We start from the raw sequence: 19,519 nt of genomic DNA on the forward strand, positions 1-19,519 counted from the left end.
TCCAAAATGGAAAACACTTTTCTACCCCTCCATCCCACCCCATCCAATGGGTTGGATTATTTTAAAGCAAATCTCAGAAATAATATAACTTTATTTATAAGTAATTTATAAAGTCAAACACTTTAAAGACTGGACTATAAGATAGTTAAAGTCAGTGTAGCTGGACTTCGTTTCATGTACTGAATGACTTAATGTAAAATTTGCATATAAAGCAAATATTTATATGCTTATTTTCCTCTACTGGTTTTTATTATAATTTGAGAGATATATTACTACAAAAAGAAGATTCAGCCTCTATTTGTGATAAATGATCTATTTCAAGGACTCTTCTGCATTTGCCAGTGTACCTTTTAGGAGTTCTCCCTTTTTTACTTAACCTGCTATCAGGAAACAAAGAAATCCATAGCTCTCTTGTTCCCTAAAGTGTCAGCCTGTAAGGTAACTTCATAGTACAAATGGCCAGAAATGCTTTGAAATATCTTTTAAACAAATAGATAATTTTATATCTGTGGGGTTCACTACTTGCTTCAAATTTTGCCTCAATCTGGATCCTTTGACAAAGTTCTTTTTTTTTTTTTTAATTAAATCTTTATTGTTCAGATTATTACATTTGTTCCTCTTTTTTTCCCCCCCATAACTCCCCTCCTCCCAGTTCCCGCCCCACCCTCCGCCCTCACTCCCCACCCACTGTCCTCATCCATAGGTGCACGATTTTTGTCCAGTCTCTTCCCACATCTCCCACACCCCTTTCCCCCCCAAGAATAGTCAGTCCATTCCCTTTCTATGTCCCTGATTCTATTATAATCAACAGTTCATTCTGTTCATCAGATTATTAATTCACTTGATTCTTAGATTCACTTGTTGATAGATGCATATTTGTTGTTCATAATGTGTATCTTTACCTTTTTCTTCCTCTTCCTCTTCTTAAAGGATACCTTTCAGCATTTCATATAATCCTGGTTTGGTGGTGATGAACTCCTTTAGCTTTTCCTTATCTGTGAAGCTCTTTATCTGACCTTCAATTCTGAATGATAGCTTTGCTGGATAAAGTAATCTTGGTTGTAGGTTCTTGGTATTCATCACTTTGAATATTTCTTGCCACTCCCTTCTGGCCTGCAAAGTTTCTGTTGAGAAATCAGCTGACAGTCGTATGGGTATTCCCTTGTAGGTAACTGAGTTACTTTCTCTTGCTGTTTTTAAGATTCTCTCTTTATCTTTTGCTCTTGGCATTTTAATTATGATGTGTCTTGGTGTGGTCCTCTTTGGATTCCTTTTGTTTGGGGTTCTCCGCGCTTCTTGGACCTGTAAGTCCATTTCTTTCACCAGGTGGGGGAAGTTTTCTGTCATTATTTCTTCAAATAGGTTTTCAATATCTTGCTCTCTCTCATCTTCTGGCACCCCTATAATTCTGATGTTGGTACGCTTGAAGCTGTCCCAGAGGCTCCTTACACTATCCTCGCATTTTTGGATTCTTTTTTCATTTTGCTTTTCCGGTTGGATGTTTTTTGCTTCCTCGCATTTCAAATCATTGACTTGATTCTTGCGCTCCTCTGGTCTGCTGTCGGGCGTCTGTATAATATTCGTTATTTCAGTCCGTGTATGCTTAATTTCTCGTTGGTTCCCCAATATAAGATCGAGGGTCTTATTAGTTTTCGTGTAGATCTCATTAAGTTTATTGACAGCTTCTAAACAGTTCTTGAGAGACCTTAAAAGTGTGGTTCTGAACTCTATATCTTCCATTGACAATTTTGTCCTGTTTCTTTGTCTCCGCATTTTGTTATGCTTCCTTGGTGTACCCCCTAGTGGTCTTTGTTCGAAGTCTTATAGTTAAATCTTGATTGTTGTAGCTAATTCCAGGGAGGGTTTGACCTCCAGGCCAAGTGGCTATGAGAATCAGCTGTGTCAGCAGTGAGAGAACTTCTGTCCTCTAGGGAGGTGCTAATCTAGCCTTTGCCTGAGGCTATCCCGCAAATGCCTCTGTGCAGGGCTTGGGCGGGGCGGGTCGCACATGATCAACAGGGTGGGCCGGAGAGAGCAGTTATGGCGGCTCTCAGTCCTGTCCCCAGGGGCTCTGCCTCTCTGAGTCCCAGCACCCGCTGCAAAGCTCGGAGAGACAGCTGCACTCGCTTTGACCGAAGCCAGACAGTCCCGCTTCTCCCGTTTGAGTCTGGGTCCCTAAAGACTCGCCCGGATCTGGTGCTCAGAGTCTGCGACTCCCTCCCGATTGAGAACAACAACCGCGCCCTCCAACGCCAGCCCGCTCCGCGCACTCCGCACCTCAGAATTTGACTTCACCACTGCGCCTCCTCTGAGTGTCCGTGTGCGTTTCTCTTTCCTCCTAGTTGTAGGACTTCCACTCAGCCAGCGTTCCTGTGGTTCTGGGTGATGTCCGTTCCGTGTTTTAGTTTCACTTTTGAAGTAGTTGTTCAAAGCAGCAAACTCCGGCGTTAACCTATGCCGCCATCTTGGTTCTCCTCCGACAAAGTTCTTTAAAATGTGATGTTTAAAAAGTCAAAATAAAAGAAATTATGTAACAAAAGAAATGAAATAAATTTACCACCTTGAAATGAGAAAGCCTATTCTCGAAGAGATTAAAAAGCTAAACAAATTCCACAGTTGGACCATTATTTCAAACCTCACTATTCTACTCTGTGATTTATATGTGACAAAGAGAAATTAGAAGTAGGGCTAGGTCACCGTTATCCTTGCAATGGATACATTAGAAGGACCCTCATTAAGTCTTGTCCTCTTTGCTCTCCCTGCTGCACTTGGCCCTGGAGAAACCTTTCTTTGTTCACATTCTCTCGTTCCCAGCTTTCTCTAGAGGCCTGTGTGGTTAATGGGTCTCCTTAGTCAGAGGGGCAGCCCCCTCTAGAAAAGACCCTCCAGTGATTTCCATCAGCAGTTTACAGGGCTAGTCCTTCCTGCTGAGCAAGTCTGCCTGCTATTGATTTTGTTCCCAGTTGTGCTGTGGAAAAACAAAGATGTAACCAAGTTCCAGGAGTAGTTTAGCTGCTTGTTTTCTGATTTCTCAGCCTATTTCCCTCTCCATTGGATGCCTGTGACTCATTGTCATTCTTCTTGGGTAACAGAATGGTCAGAGGAAGGAGCCTCAGGTGTAGTTTGGTTTCCTAGCCCCAGATACAATCAAGATTGCAGCCTTTTCAGGAAATGTTTGGTGAGAATAAAAAAATTTGACTTTATATTTAGGAGTATTGACATATTAATAGCAGCATCTTATTTTAATGATTAGAACTTAGCAACTACCAGATGGGTTCTTGGCTAATGTTTCATTGACATTGTTCTACAAATGAGCTCTCACTGCCACAATGCTAATGAAGCATTTTGTAGTAAGCATGTTATCAGTGAGGAGAGCTCCAAGTTCCCTTCCGTTGCTCTTGGGAGTGGGCTTCTTGTGATCCCAAGAAAAGGAATTTTCTGAGACCTACACGGGAGGATGAGGTATTGTAGAGAGCTTTATTTCTGTGGAATTAAACCCCTAGCTTTCCCAAGGTCCCATTTCCCTTTGCCCTGCCATAGAAGAAGTATAGCTGTGGCTTCAGCGGAGCTAGAATCAGTATCCAATCCAACATTGGGGTCGCTTAATTTGTGTTCCCAGCTGCAGTCCATCAGTCCATTGCATGTGGGATCCACAGGGGCACATGGCTATGGAGGAAACACAGGCAAATGCAAGAGAGCCACAAGCCAAGAGAGTGAAATCCTTTGTTTGTGGGATTATGTATTCCCAAATTTACTAGGCTTTGCAATGGCCCTGCCTACTCTAGCCAGTGTTCTCTGTTTCCAGGTTTGACTGACAGGTACCTTCCCTAGTCACCCCAGCTTTACTGCACATGTGCCTATCTCCCCAATTGTCCCAGTCCCTTCCCCTAGTAATCTGCAGGGAATGGGCCAGCAGCTCCCTGGCGAGTGTGAAGTTGCAGCTTCCTGGTGAAGCTGCCCAAATGACATGCCTATAATCTCTGGTCTCCCTTTTGTTCCTTTCCTATTGTTTTATTTATTTATTTATTTATTTATTTATTTATTTATTTATTTATTTTTAATTTATTTTTTAAATATATTTTTTATTGATTAAGATATTACATATGTGTCCTTATCCCCACGTTACCTCTTCACCCCCCTCCCCCCCCCCCCGCTCATGCCCTCACCCACCCTGTTGTCCGTGTCCATTGGTTAGGCCTATATGCTTGGATATAAGTCCTTTGGTTGATCTTTCCCCCTTACCCCCACCCTCCCCTACCTTCCCTCCAAGGCCCGACAGTCCAATCAATGCCTCTCCGTCTCTGGATCAGTCCTTGTTCATCAGTTTATGTTGTTCATTATATTCCACAAATGAGTGAGATCATGTGGTATTTATCCGCTCTCCAGTTCCGTCCATGCTATGGCAAATGGTAAGAGTTCCTTTTTCTTTTTCCTCTTCTTAAAGAATACCTTTCAGCATTTCATATAATGCTGGTTTGGTGGTAATGAACTCCTTTAGTTTTTTCTTATCTGTGAAGCTCTTTATCTGACCTTCTATTCTGAATGATAGCTTTGCTGGATAAAGTAATCTTGGTTGTAGGTTCTTGCTATTCATCACTTTGAATATTTCTTGCCACTCTCTTCTGGCCTGCATGGTTTCTGTTGAGAAATCAGCTGACAGTCGTATGGGTATTCCCTTGTAGGTAACTGACTTTCTTTCTCTTGCTGCTTTTAAGATTCTCTCTTTGTCTTTTGCTCTTGGCATTTTAATTATGATGTGTCTTGGTGTGGTCCTCTTTGGGTTCCTTTTGTTTGGGGTTCTCTGCGCTTCCTGGTCTTGTAAGTCTATTTCTTTCACCAGGTGGGGGAAGTTTTCTGTCATTATTTCTTCAAATAGGTTTTCAATATCTTGCCCTCTCTCTTCTTCTGGTATCCCTATAATTCTAATGTTGGTACGCTTGAAGTTGTCCCAGAGGCTCCTTACACTATCTTCATATTTTTGGAATCTTTTTTCTTTTTTCTTTTTCGGTTGGGTATTTTTTGTTTCTTTGTATTTCAAATCTTTGACTTGATTCTTGGGATCCTCTTGTCTGCTGTTGGATCTCTGTATATTATTCTTTATTTCAGTCAGTGTATGCTTAATTTCTAGTTGGTCCTTTTTCATGTCCTCCATGGTCTCACTATACTCCTTGAGGGATTCATTAAATTTATCGGCGGTTTCCATAAAATTCTTGAAAAACCTTATAAACGTGGTTTTGAACTCTATATCCAGTCGTTTGCTTTCCTCCATTTCTGTCATTTGTGACCTGTTTCTTTGTCTCCACATTTTTTATGCTTCCCTGTGTTGGTGGAGTGGTTTTGTGTGCTAGGTGTCCTGTAGGGCCCAGTGGCTCAGCCTCCCCCATTACCTGAGGTGGACACTCTTAGTGCACCCCCTTGTGGGCTTTGTGCACAGTCTTGTTGTAGTTATGCCTTGATTGTTGTAGGATCACTGGGAGGAATTGACCTCCAGGCCAATTGGCAGTGAGAATCGGCTGTGTCTGCAGTGGGAGAACTTCTGTGCTGAAGACACCCTTCTGGGGCAAGACTTGCTTCAGTGGGGCTTTGGTGCTCACTGAGTCTGCCCCCTGGGTGTGTCCCTTATGGATCTGAGGAGTTGTAATCCGGATGGTCCCCCTCTGACCACTGGGTACACTGACTCTTGGAGGTTACCCAGCAGGAGCTATGAAGAGAACTGCAGATTCCCCTTCCTTTTTTGGAGTTTGGAGGTGCCCTGATGAGGCCCAGCTGTAAAGCAATGCAAGCTGCTGTGGGGCCTTGGGCCTTCTCTTGGAAGTTCTGGGTCTGTGGCCCAGCTGCAGTTTGTTAGGTAATTTTCAGGTTGCAAAGGGCCAGGGCATTCATATGCAAAAAGCCTGGGTGGGGCGGGGTCTCAGGGAATCAAAGGGTGGAGCAAGGAACTATGGAGGATTCTCAGCTCTGCCCTAAGGGGCTGCGTGCGTCTCAGTGTCCTGATAATTTAATTGCTGCAAGCACCTCTGAGGGAAAGCCGCCCTCAAGTTCCGAGTTCTGCCCGGTGCCAGACAGTCCTGTTTCTCCCTGTATGAGTCCTGGGTCCCCAGAGACTTTCCAGAACTGGAGTTCAGAGCAGTCGGGAGCTTGTGACTCCCTCCTGATTCAAAAAGACAGCCGCGTCCTCAGGTACCAGCCCCTTTCCGCGCACTCTCGAGCCTCCGTACCTTTGCACTTTACTTCCACAGCTCCTGACCCTCAATGTGCTTTTCTCTTTCCTTCTAGTTGTAGATTTTTCACTCCACCAGCCTTCCTGTAAGTTCTGGATGATGTCCGTTTTGTCTTTGTATTGTGTTTTGAAGTTGTTGTAGGAGGCAGCAATTTCGGTGTTTCCCTATGCCGCCATCTTAGTTTCTCCCCTTTCCTATTGTTGATAACTAATTACAATGGTATCAAATAGACTCCTCAAATGGGTGTGGGGAAACTTAAGGGAGGAAAATTGATAGACTGCCTCAGGGCTTCCCTTATGTGAAGATAGTGCCACTGATTACCAGAGTCTAGATTTGTTTTTCCTGGTACTAAGAAGTGTTGTAGGATTTTTCTCCAGGAACATTCAATTGTAGGGCAGAAGCAAGTAAGAGCTACGGGTGGTTCTCAACCTTCCTAACGCTGCGACCCTTTAATACAGTTCCTCATGTTGTGGTGACCCCCAATTTCATTGTTACAAATTGAACATAATTAAAGCATAGTGATTAATCACAAAAACAATATGTAATTAGATATGTGTTTTACGATGGTCTTAGGCGACCCCTGTGAAAGGGTCATTCGACCCCCAAAGGGGTCTTGACCCACAGGTTGAGAACCGCTGGGCTATAGAGTTTTAAGCCAACAATAAAAGGATAATGAGGCCAGTGAATCCAGGCTTATCAAATGTTTGAAGATAATTAATTCCAAGTAAGGAGGGAATCCAGCATGTCAACAATAGGGTCATTAATCTTGACAAAGGGAGTAAAACAAGATTCAAGAGAAGAAAGAATTATGGAAGAAATGACAGATAAGGAGAAGAGGAGGTGCTGGACACAGATCTTGAAGGAGAACATGCTGATCAAGTCAGATGTTCATCCTTGTAATGGCATAGCATATTGAATGAAAATGGAAGGGCCACCAAGGGAGTTGAATTACTGCAGGGTCCTAACAATTACAGCAGCATCAGTTACCATTTATTGAATGCTTGTTATGTCCCAGGTACTATGCTAAATTCTTTAATTGCACTCTCTTATGTAATCCTCACATAAACCCTATGAGGTAGATAATATTATCCCCTTTTTCTGGAAGATGAAAATGAGGCCTGGCCCTAACTGGTTTGGCTCAGTGGATAGAGCGTCGGCCTGCAGACTGAAGAGTCCCGGGTTTGATTCCAGTCAAGGGCATGTACCTTGGTTGCTGGCACATCCCCAGTGGGGGGTGTGCAGGAGGAAGCTAGTCGATGTTTCTCTCTCATTGATGTTTCTGACTCTCTATCCCTCTCCCTTCCTCCTGTAAAAAAAATCAGTAAAATATATATATATATATTTTAATTAAATCTTTATTGTTCAGATTATTACATTTGTTCCTCTTTTTTCCCCCCATAACTCCCCTCCTCCCAGTTCCCGCCCCACCCTCCGCCCTCACTCCCCACACACTGTCCTCATCCATAGGTGCACGATTTTTGTCCAGTCTCTTCCCGCATCTCCCACACCCCTTTCCCCCCCAAGAATAGTCAGTCCATTCCCTTTCTATGTGCCTGATTCTATTATGATCACCAGATTATTTGTTCACTTGATTCTTAGATTCACTTGTTGATAGATGTATGTTTGTTGTTTATAATTTGTATCTTTACCTTTTTCTTCTTCTTCCTCTTCTTAAAGGATACCTTTCAGCAGTTCATATAATACTGGTTTGTTGGTGATGAACTCCTTTAGCTTTTCCTTATCTGTGAAGCTCTTTATCTGCCCTTCAGTTCTGAATGATAGCTTTGCTGGATAAAGTAATCTTGGTTGTAGGTTCTTGGCATTCATCACTATAAAATATATTTTTAAAAAATGAGGCCTGGAGAAGTTGGGTAAGGGACAGGCAAGTGGCAGAACTGGGATTCCCACCCAGCTCTCCCATGTTTTCAACTCAGCGCACTTAACCATTGCCATGCATGCAAAAGTAAATACAGTAAATAGCAATTCTATAGTATTGCTTCTATTTATACCTGAAGATACTTGTTTTTTAAAAATACATACATGTGGGAAAATAGGGGTGTCACATCTTTAATAAACTTATTAAAAATTGTTGTCCTAGTGTTTATGGACCTGTTTTTCTTAATACACACCATCCTATATAATAAAACCCTAATATGCAATTTGACCAAACAGCGGAACAACTGGCAGAACGACCAGTCACTATGACGCGCACTGACCACCAGGGGGTAGAAGCTCAATGCAGGAGCTGCCCCCTGGTCGTCAGTGTGCTCCCACAAGGTGAGTGCCGCTCAGCCAGAAGCCGGGCTCACGGCTCCACTGTAGGCGGGCGGTAAGGAGTGAGGGGTCCCAGACTGCAAGAGCCCTGGACTGCAAGAGGGATGTCTGACTGCCGGCTTAGGCCCAATCCCTGGGGGGGACCGGGCCTAACCCGGCAGGCGGACATCCCCTGAGGGGTCCCGGACTGCAAGAGGGCATAGGCTGGGCTGAGGGCCCCCCCCTCAGTGCATGAATTTTGTGCACTGGGCCTCTAGTTTATTAAATAAACACCATCTTGTCCAACTGTTGTCTTAGGCTGGGAACTTTAAGACAGAGTGCCTGTGTGTGCAAGCACAGTAACCTGAGCATGTTGGGCTTTATTTGTGGTAGTTCTCCTGTGGTGTGTGCCCTACTACTAGATAGGTCAGAGGTTCCTGTGTTCTGGAGTCTTCCCTATGCACTGGCATGCATGTTGGGCTGGCCTGGGAGACTCAGCTGCCCCATATGCTGGCTTCACTTTGGTTGCACTAATGGATCTGCTCCCTGAAAGTCTGAATGGCAGAAGGAAAGAGGCAAAGAACCACCTGTGGCTTCTGGCTCCTTTCCTGCAGTTGGGGGAGTAATAAAGGAAATTGGACAGGTCAGAAAGCCCTCTGAGGCCCTTCTGAAGCTCCCAGGATGAGTAACCCTGTGAGATCTAGGCCACCAAATTTCTCCACCTCTTCTGCTGGGGGCACATGAGGACTGAGGGGCACAAACCCAGCCTTTTTTTTTTCCTTATACCTTCAAGTCATTCTCCAGCCCCTTCTACAGAAAGGAAGGGACTGTAATTGCTTAACTTTTCTGTTCCCCACAAACTTTCTGAACACAGTTTCATAAGTACCATGTGCCATAAAGTGTCACCTGGACTCCCTGAATGAATAACCCAAGGATCTTAAGAGCTTTCTTAGAAAAGTTTTCTTGACTCTCTTGCTGTTTCTTCCCACTGCTGACTCCAGAGAGTCACCTTCATGCATAAAAGTGACAGAAATTACAGTCACTTTGTGGAAACCCCCTCTTTTTTATTAACTATGCCCAAACACAGCACAATAAAATGACTATGCTGTCATTAAATACACCTTATAAACTTTTTGGTAAGGTTTACTTGATTGTAATTGAAGTCAGTGTGTGGATGCTGAAGCATCCTACTTATGCTCCACCAGTGTGGCTGGCCACTCACAATTTAAAAACCCGGAGGAGGCTCTGTAACAGCCACAGGTGACTCTCATTCAAGCATTTGGTTTTGCCACTGTTCTTGTCATGTCTGCTGGTGCATGTCTCTTTCTTTGAGGAACTCACAAGGTGACCCTTTTGTGAGAGTTTGGTCAAGACAACATGGAATGGATCATTTATTTGGTCATGAGAATAGCAAGTCAGTGAGTAGAGATTAAAACCAGGTTAAGATGGATGCTGTCTTAACTATACCAGGTTTAATTTTGTTGTGAGGATTATATCCTGTTTGCCTTGCAGAATGTACCTAAGCCTGGACACAAGAGAACAGACTCCACCCACAGCAGCAATGAGTCTGAATACACCTTTAGCACCGAAATTGCAGAAACTGAAGACATTCCATTGAGGACAGAGGTACACTTTGTTTTGTTTTATTTTATTTTATTTATTCATTTATTTATATTAATTTTAGAAAGAGGAAAGGAGAGAGAGAGAGAGAGTTGTAGAATTTCCACTCAGCCAGCCTTCCTGTGGTTCTGGATGATGTCCATTTTGTCTTTTAGCTGTAGTTTTGAAGTGGTTGTGCAAGGCAGCAATTTCAGGTGTTTTTACCTATGCCACCATCTTGGTTTCTCCTCTATTTCATTCTTTTTAACAGCTATAAAGTATGTCATAATTTGGCTCTACCATAATTTATTTAAAAATACTCCCATTAACTAACATTTGGGTTCTTTGCAGTTTTTTGCAATTACAAAAATAATGCTGCAATGAACATCTTTTTCCATATATTTTTGTGTACTTGTATAAGTAGTATATCTGTGGGATTAATTCTTAAACATAGATTGCTAGCTTAAAGGGTATCACACGTTTAAATTTTAATAGATATAACTAACTTGCTCTTTTAAAAGGCCTACTTTTACTTCCACCAACATCATGTAAGACCCTGTTACTAAAACATGGCATTATAAATATTTCCAGTCTTTGCCAATCTAATAGGGGGAAAATAATACCTCACTGTTGTTTAATTTGCCTTTCTCCTATTAGCTAGGTTGACCTATTACATGTATACTCTTTGGTCCTTTATATTTTTTTGTAAGTGTGCCTATTTTTTTTCTGTTGGGCTGTGCATCATTTTCTCATTGGCTTATACATCTTCTGGATTGTCTTGACCGTCTTATTTTTTCTGGGGATTAGGAGCCAAGTGAGAAGAAGGTACCACTGGACATGTCACTATTCCTCAAGCTCCAGAAGCGGGTCACAGAGCTGGAGCAGGAGAAGCAGGTGATGCAGGATGAGCTGGACCGCAAGGAGGAGCAGGTGCTCCGCAGCAAGGCAAAGGTGCGCAGTGCTGTCCACCCCAGGGCCGCGGGCAAACCCAGCACTGAGGCTGGGACTTTATATCCAGTTCTGCAGTTTCTTCTTAATGGAAGCCCAGCCCAGAAGTACTTTAACCAAGTAGGATTTGGTTCAAGTAGTGAGGGCTGACCTCTCCTCACTGTTTTCTGCAGAGCAAGGAAATATTCTAAGAGTAAAAAATGTAACAATTAAAATATAACTACTTGTTTATAAAATTTCTAATTTATCTTTTCCTTAGGAAGAAGAACGGCCACAAATTAGAGGTGCAGAACTGGAATATGAGTCACTCAAGGTAATGGAATATTTCTGCCCAAGACCTGAAATAGAGATCTGCTGAGAGCCTCTCTTTTTCTCAGAGAATATGTTTCAGGGCACCTGAGGCCCTAGCTTAAGTTTTATGCAGGCATTACTTCTAGCCTTGTATTGCTTCCTTTTATAGGTTCTATTCTGTACAAAATGGAGTTCAGTCTAAATAGAAACAGGACCAGGAGCTAAAATTTGAGGCTGTAGAAGGTAGTAAAGGACATGGACTCTAGCATCTGCCTGGGTTCAGATGCTGAATCCACCACTATATGGCTGTGTGCAAGTCATGTATCCTTCCTGTGCCTCTGTTTTCTATAATATGGGGATATTGATAATATTTATCTTATAGGACTCTTATGAGGATTATATGAACTAATCCATGTAAATTGGTTAGAATAGTGCTCAGTGCTGTTTTTAATAGTATCCAACAAATGTTGGCTATTATCATTATCATCATTTTTAAAATACAGGTATTTTACGTATCAGCTCTAATTCTTATAACAGTCCTGCAAGTCAGTATTTTAGTTCCCATTTTATAGATAAGAAAATCAAAGCTAAGAGATATAAATAATTCCCCTAAGCTCACCCCACTGGAAACTTACAAGAAACAGGATTTGAACATTGGTATCTCTGGCTTCAAACCCCCAAACCCCACTGAAACTATGTGTTTGTAGAGAAAGACTGCTAGGCATTAGTTTGTAGAGTAGAAACATACTCTAACTTATTTTTTAAAAAACAACAACAACAGTTGGGAGGAAGGGGATAAAGGTGGAAAATTGTATCTTCTTAATGTTTAAAGGCAATGTCTAACTGGACAGTAATAAGCTGCCACTGTGTGTCCCAGAGCACTTGGACAAGGCAATTGGCACTGGATTGGGAGGAGTAGTTCCTGGCATACAAAGCACCTTGGTAACACAGGAGTTGAAGCTTAGGGGTGGGTGGAGAAGAATCCATTCCTTGATAGAGAGCAGGCTGTCTCCCTCTTTCAACCCCCCCCCAGCCCCCTGACACACACACACACACACACACACACACACACACCTGCTCCCAGCCCCAGCCTCTCTGGTTTCCAGAATGAGAACTTTTTGAGCCCTGCAGTGTCTGAGCTATCAAGTTGACAGCTCTCAAAACACCCCAGCTTCAGAAGTTTTCTAGATTGTTAATTAATATTTTCGTCTTAAATTTTTTTTCTCAGATATTTTCTGCCTATGTCAAATTTTTACTATTTTCTGCTTTTTTAAATTATAGTCTAGGGTGGAAAATTATAGTAAGGTTTATGATTAAAACAAAACTAAAAGTGAGAAAAGCCACAAAATAGCATAAGGAAACTCATTATTTTAAAGGCTTTATGTATAATTGAGATTTCCTAGGGCCTCTCTAAACTGTCCTGAATATTTTTTCTTTATCAGTAATATTACTTTAAGTCTAGTCCTGATATATTTTTCCCTAATACTGCGATTTGGAACTTAAATTAAGCTCATTAATAGGCCCCTGTCCTCTGTGGATTTTCCACTTCCCACTGTCCAGAACTGCAATTACTGCTTCCTCTCCAGGCTGTGTGGCATCTTGGTGCAGAGAATGCCTGTCCTTTCCTGTGCCCAAACCCACACCCTTATCAGCTCTTTCCCCGGAAGATAGAATTTTTTTTTTTAATTATGAAAATAAATTTTATTTTTAATTTTCAAAAGTAAAAAATCCATAACATTTTTAATAAACTGTTAATATAATTTCGTTGATACCTAGTTAACCTCATATAGCATTAATGTTTTATTCCTTTTTCTTGAAAAGATAGAATTTTTAAACTAATATTTAAAAAATGCTTGACTAATACCTGTATTTTTAGTTTGAAAAGTTTTTCCTACACCTTATCTTATTTAGTCATTGTCACAACTTCTGACATAAATTTTTTATTTTTAAATATTAGTACTCTGAGGCTTAGTTAGAAGTTAAGAGATATACTCATAGGTGGTAGAGTCTGATTTTGAATCCAGGTCTCCAGACTAAGGAAACTTCCGTGTGTGTTTTGTGTGTGTGTGTGTGTGTGTGTGTGTGTGTGTGTGTGTGTGTGTTTAAAAAATATGTATTTTTATTGATTTCAGAGAGGAAGGGAGAGGGGGAGAGAGATAGAAACATCAATGATGAGAGAGAATCATGGATTGGCTGCCTCCTGCACACCCCCCACTGGGAATTGAGCCCACAACCAGTGCATGTACCCTGACCGGGAATCAAACCGTGACCTCCTGGTGACGCTCAACCACTGAGCCATGCTGCCCAGGCTAAGGAAACTTTCTAAACATCTTAGGTTCCTATCATTACTTGTTTGAATACTAATTTTAAATATATATAGTATTTACTTTTAAAATACCCTAAAGGACCCTTTTACCCTTTCTAATTACAATAGGAATGGATCTCTTGCGCTTGCAGTAAAAGCACTCTTGAGTAGTATTTATATTTGTGGAAGGAGAAATGACTGGCAGCAGATGGGCACCTCTGTTATTCCTACTTCCATTGCCTTCTGTCCAGAAGACCAGAACATGATGGGATAGGACGGGACAGGTCAGAGGAATGGGGTTAGGAATCTGATCTCTAGCTCTGCTCGCTCTGCCTACGTAGCTCACACAAAAATGAACAAATGAAGACATCCTCTGTATATGAAGAAGCCTGAATCAGAGAGTTCCCAAGTATTAGCTTGAGTGTTTCTCAGAATGTTGTTCCTGGAACAGGAGCATCAACATCAGCCTGTGACTTGGAAATGCTAATTCGTGGGCCTCACCCCAGACCTATGGAATTGGAAACTCTGTGGGTGGGCCCTGCACCTGTCCTCCCAGCGGTCTTGATGCGCGAGGAAGCTTAGGAAACAGTGCATCAGAGCGTAGACACGGCTGTCAGAGTAAAGACAGTCATGCTCTCTGTTGCAGAAATGAGAAATGCACATCTGAATACCAGTTGTGGGAGACGGGATAGGAAGGAACATTCTTTTTCACATAAGGATGGATTAATTCATGAAAGAAGAGGTTACTTATTCTTAACTAGGAAAAAAAGGCTAAATAGTTTTACTAAAACATGTTAAAAAGTCTGATATGGTGATACAAACACAAGATTGCCTCTGGAAAAAAGGCAATAAAATATTTTATCTTTATACAGAAGTACTTCATGTCCACTATCACAAGGCCTTATCTCATGTGCTACATAAGTCATCATGGTGCTTTTATTTATTTATTTAAACATTTTTTCAATTACATTTCACATTCAATATTATTTAGTATTAGTTTCAGGTGTAAATATGGTGCTTTTCAATGACCGTCTACTTCACTGTTTCTCAACTGGCATTCTGTGACATGTGCATTCTAGTGCCTGTAAATATAGTTTAATGTGAGAACTCTATTCTGGGCTCCCATTGCCATTGCCTGAGCAGGGGGTGCAGAGGGCAGCACCTTGCAGCATTCGGGTGGCTGATGGTATGTGTGAGTGTAAAGGATGTGTGCGTCCATCCGGATGGTGACGGAGGAGGTGGCCCATCCTTCCTCCCACCTCTCAGAACTCTGCCAGCAACTTCACAAGCATCTCACACAGGAAAGAAGTGTGAAAAAGATATATCTGTGCTTGCTTCGGCAGCACACATACTAAAATTGGAACAATACAGAGACTAGCATGGCCCCTGTGCAAGGATGACATGCAAACTCATGGAACTTTCCATATTTTTTTAAAAAAATTATTTGTTTTCATCAAAATACTAAGAATTTGATTAGTTTAGGTGATATGGTAATTTTTTTTACTTGAAGTTAAAAGCCTAAGATTTCAGTGGTCTTTTCATTCTGTTTTACAAAGGAAATGAAAAGATGTTCCTCTTCTTTCAGGGAGCCACTCATTTGAACTATTCATTGGAAATAGCCTGACTAGCTGGGCCCTCATAGTTACCCGTGCATTTATTTTCCCACAAACAAAACTGGGCTTTCTAGACCTGGGCTAAACTCGCCCCTTGGAACTCAGCAGTCGCCAGGCCTGGGAACACACCCTGGGCAGGCCTGGAATAAATTCGACTCTGGAATTTAGGTTGATGAAGCAAACTACCATTCACCTTGCTCAATTCTACTTGATGTCAGACTTCCTTAATTTACAGAGTAGAGTTCCCAGTAGAACCTGGAAAGCCATTCATTAGGGTAGCTCTGACAGTCTTTTCAAACAGAATTCTTCTACCATCTTCGAGGAAGGTGAATATTCCAATGTAAAGTTGAGGAGGACAGCAATGAACTATTCTTTGTCTATTTACACAGCGACAAGAACTAGAATCAGAAAACAAAAAACTGAAAAATGAGCTAAATGAGTTACGCAAAGCCCTTAGTGAGAAAAGCGCCCCAGAGGTGACCGCTCCGGGGGCACCAGCATACCGTGTCCTCATGGAGCAGCTGACCTCTGTGAGTGAGGAGCTCGATGTGCGCAAGGAGGAGGTCCTCATCTTGAGGTCTCAGCTGGTGAGCCAGAAAGAGGCCATCCAACCCAAGGTAAGCACAAGCAAGTGGCTAAGGAGGTGTTGGGGGACTGGCCTCTGCTTCTGTCTATCTGTTCCGTCCAATGTGTAATGGAGGAAACACTTAAGAGCATTTTTAGTCTAAAGGAGGATATTATAATTTTTTTAAATCGCAGTGTTATTTTAAAACTATTGCAAATGTCAATTGGAGTGAGCAAAAAGCACGTGAAATCCCAAATGGTATTCAGTCTCATCTTTCACTCATGAGCCAAGTGCTTTTAAAGTTATTTTTTATAGTAATTTGGCCACAATAAATTTTGATCAAAAATAAAATGCTATTAAGTACACAGATCCATAAATTGTCTTGCTGTGGGAAGGCATGAACGACTTTAAAATTATTTGTTGAAGGTAGACTGTTTCACTGGGAAGGTAACATGGAGAAATTAGAAAGGAGATCAGTGGTAGAAGTTGCGTGAAGATTTCTGCTCACTTCAGGGAGTTCTGTTTACTGGGGGAGCTGTCCCAGTGGGAGGGCTGTGGTTAGTGAGGCAGCAGAAAGGACCATGCGGAAAGATATAGATGGCCCTCTGAAGTCCTTTCCTGCCCTCGGGTATTTTGAGACCATGTGCTGATCAAAAATGGGCCCTTTTGTCATGTGCCATCAGATAAAAATTATCTAATTAATCACCGTAAAGCCTGACCTATGTTCCTGCCCGTGTTCATGTAGCAAAGTGTTACCAAGGCTTGAGGCAATCAACTATCCCAACAGCGTGACATGCCAAATGAAATATGACTGTGATATATGATGAGCTGGGTGCTTGAAAGATGTGAGAGTGCTTCTCTTAGAAATGGTAGTTGTGCAGGTGGCTGAGATACCGAACCTTGCACATAGGTTTGGATTTGATAATGGCAACTCTCACCAAGGATTAACATTGGTCCAGAAAATATAAAATTCTGGAAAATCCCAGTAACAAATGGAGTTATATGAAGAAATGACCTTCCTTATTTCAAAACAAATCACAAATCTGAAATGCGAACTTGGAGATTGGGAGTCTCTCCTTGGGCGTAGCCCTATATGTACATCTCGCCTTCCCTGGGCTGACGACCCCTGAAGAAACAAGTACTCCCCTCTGCCTGCTAGCTGGAGCAGAGTCCACAATCAGGATTCCTTCCTCTGGTTCCTTTGTGACGAATCGGTATTCTCATAGGAAACTTCAGTTAAAGTTATGGGAAAGGAAAAGAAAAATGAACCAAGGTGCATGAAAACAGTCTAGCTAACAGAGCACAGAGTTCTCACTTAACAAGCTCACATACCCCACGTGACAACTGCTTGTCAGCCTCTAATGGGCTGGCCCTGTCTAATCGAGGTTTCTGCCCTCTGATTTTCCAGCTTACACATGGTAGCAGCTTGTCCTCTCCTGGGAAAAATGCCCATGATGCTGATTGAGACCTTTCAAATACCCCCGGGCTGTTCACTCCGCTCAGTTTCTAGTCATAAACACATATGTCACAACTTTGCAGGACAGTGGTGACACCCAGGGAGCAAGGTGAAGATCCAGCCCAGCCAGGTCTAGGGTGTCTGCTCCACCCCCATGAGTACTCTAGGAGGTTTCACTGTAACTCTCAGACACTGGGAGAGAATTACCCATGTACTCTAACAGGAGGGCTGTTCTTTCACGTACTAAAAATACTATATAATACAAAAATACAAAAAGAATTTTAAGTACTTGTTCCTGAGAATTAAGACTTGCCATCCCATAAATACATATTAATGTCTACCTCATGTCAGTTTCCTGAATATGTATTTATCTGTTAAATTAGTTTTAGGGAAACAATTCATGGTTGTTTTTTACAGTTAGCTCTTATTTGTTATGATGGAGACTCAATGATAGAATTTATTTATGGAAGTAAGGGTTTATTGTTTTCTCCATTTGTTTTTTGTGCTTGCCAACCTGGGATTTTCAGGATGACAAGGTAATTATAAAATTTTTAGTACATACTATTAAATCCTAATTTTAGTTTACAAATATCCCCTAATGTATGCAGTTGATGCTTTTTGGCCACCAAGTCTATTTTTATATTTGGGAAGTCAGTGGGAAAATGTGGATAATAGTAGTCTCCTGTCTGGCTCACAAAGAGGCCTCCCTGACTTCTAATTCACAGCCAGCTCTGTGCCTCACTGTGGTAGTTGTAGGCCATCCACGGGGTCATGGAGGGAAACCCTTATCTTGGAGGATCTCCCGGGCTCACATGTCTACCAGCTATGGGTCTTAGGGTGAAGAGGAGCCTGAGTTGCTGAGCACACCTGGGAAGGGTGGGATTTTCCTACATGGTTCAACCCTTTCAGGCCTTCTGGTCACTGGCTCAGGGGAGACACACTGAGCAGTGAGTCAGGAACTTGCTAACCCTGGCAGTCTAAGTCTGATCCCATGCCCCAGCCACCACTTCTTAGCTAAAATAGGCCAGATGAGGGAAGGATTGGCAACACACTAAGAGGCCTAGTTCAGCACAGCAACACACTAAGAGGCCCAGCTTTCTTCTGCATTAGTTAATTAGATCAACTTACCTAATTTACGAAAAGTTCAAAACCACATTCTATAATAGGTCCTCAGATATCAGAGAATACATGTAGCATTATAGAGCCTGGGCCTTTGAGAGTTACTACTTAAAACTTAAAAATCTGAGTATGGCCCTTTATGGAATAGAAAGATTTTCTCCTTTCAGAGAAAGTTTTCTTGGAAAAGGAAATTTTCTATGATATGTGTGCTAAAATATTTATAAAAATAGCTAAAGAAATGCTGTATGTGGTGTTTCTGGAAAAGATTTTTAAAATGTGATAAAATATAAGCTTTTGTTAATAGCTTTTATCAGATTGTTTGGTCTTCTCTAAGGATACATTTATAAACTCTTACAAAAGAACAGTATTAGGAGAAAAGTGGGATTTTTTTTTAAAAAAAAGATGCTTCTAATAAACACTGACATTCAAAAGCAAGTATTGGTAGACCTCTAGTTGGCATTCAAGTTATCTAAGATCCTGGTATTTGAAGTGTATTCTATGAGTGCCACTTCATTGTGAGATCTGGCTGGAGCAAACTTGGACGAAAGGATCAGATATGTACTATTTAGACAAATAGGATGGCCCCTTGGATTCTAAAGTGTATTCTTCTTTAGAGACTATAAATTAGTGGTTCTTATTGTGCGTTTTTGCTTTGGTTTAGGAGAGATAGGAGAATAACTGAGTAATTTGCTTTGGTTTAGGAGAGATAAGAGAATAACTGAGTAATTTCAAAAGCAAAATTTTGAAATTACAGTGGTTTTCAGACAGATTAGACCAGTGGTTGGCAAACTCATTAGTCAACAGAGCCAAATATCAACAGTACAACAATTGAAATTTCTTTTGAGAGCCAGATTTTTTAAACTTAAACTATATAGGTAGGTACATCGTTACTAACTTAATTAGGGTACTCCTAACTAAGGCTTAGGAAGAGCCACACTCAAGGGGTCAACTTAAACTATATCATTAGACCATAAAGGAAAAATAAAAAGGAAGTAAAAAGGTTTAACAGAAAAGTTCTCTTTATATAAAACTAGAGGCCCAATGCATGAAATTGTGTGTGGGTACGGTCCCTAGGCCTAGCCTGTGATCAGGGCCATCTTTCCCAGCTGCCCACAACTGGCCCCGCCCCCTCCCACCACCCACCCCATT

General features: G+C 41.8%; 1 protein-coding gene and 1 non-coding gene across 8 annotated transcripts in view; both read left to right on the plus strand.

Annotated features, from left to right (window-relative positions):
- Positions 1–19,519, plus strand: part of MYO5A (myosin VA) — a 209,533-nt gene that overhangs the window by 151,171 nt on the left and 38,843 nt on the right. For all 7 annotated transcript variants that reach the window (XM_059700947.1, XM_059700921.1, XM_059700937.1 and 4 more), the window contains 4 exons: positions 9,987–10,100; positions 10,881–11,024; positions 11,281–11,334; positions 15,620–15,847. In XM_059700947.1, the coding sequence (XP_059556930.1) occupies positions 9,987–10,100; positions 10,881–11,024; positions 11,281–11,334; positions 15,620–15,847 (540 nt within the window). The remainder of the gene's footprint in view (positions 1–9,986; positions 10,101–10,880; positions 11,025–11,280; positions 11,335–15,619; positions 15,848–19,519) is intronic.
- Positions 14,945–15,048, plus strand: LOC132223882 (U6 spliceosomal RNA). The gene has a single exon (XR_009450547.1). It is a non-coding gene; the product is annotated as a U6 spliceosomal RNA (small nuclear RNA).

The sequence above is a fragment of the Myotis daubentonii genome, chromosome 1 (genome assembly GCF_963259705.1).
Source record: "Myotis daubentonii chromosome 1, mMyoDau2.1, whole genome shotgun sequence".
Lineage (NCBI taxonomy): Eukaryota > Metazoa > Chordata > Mammalia > Chiroptera > Vespertilionidae > Myotis > Myotis daubentonii.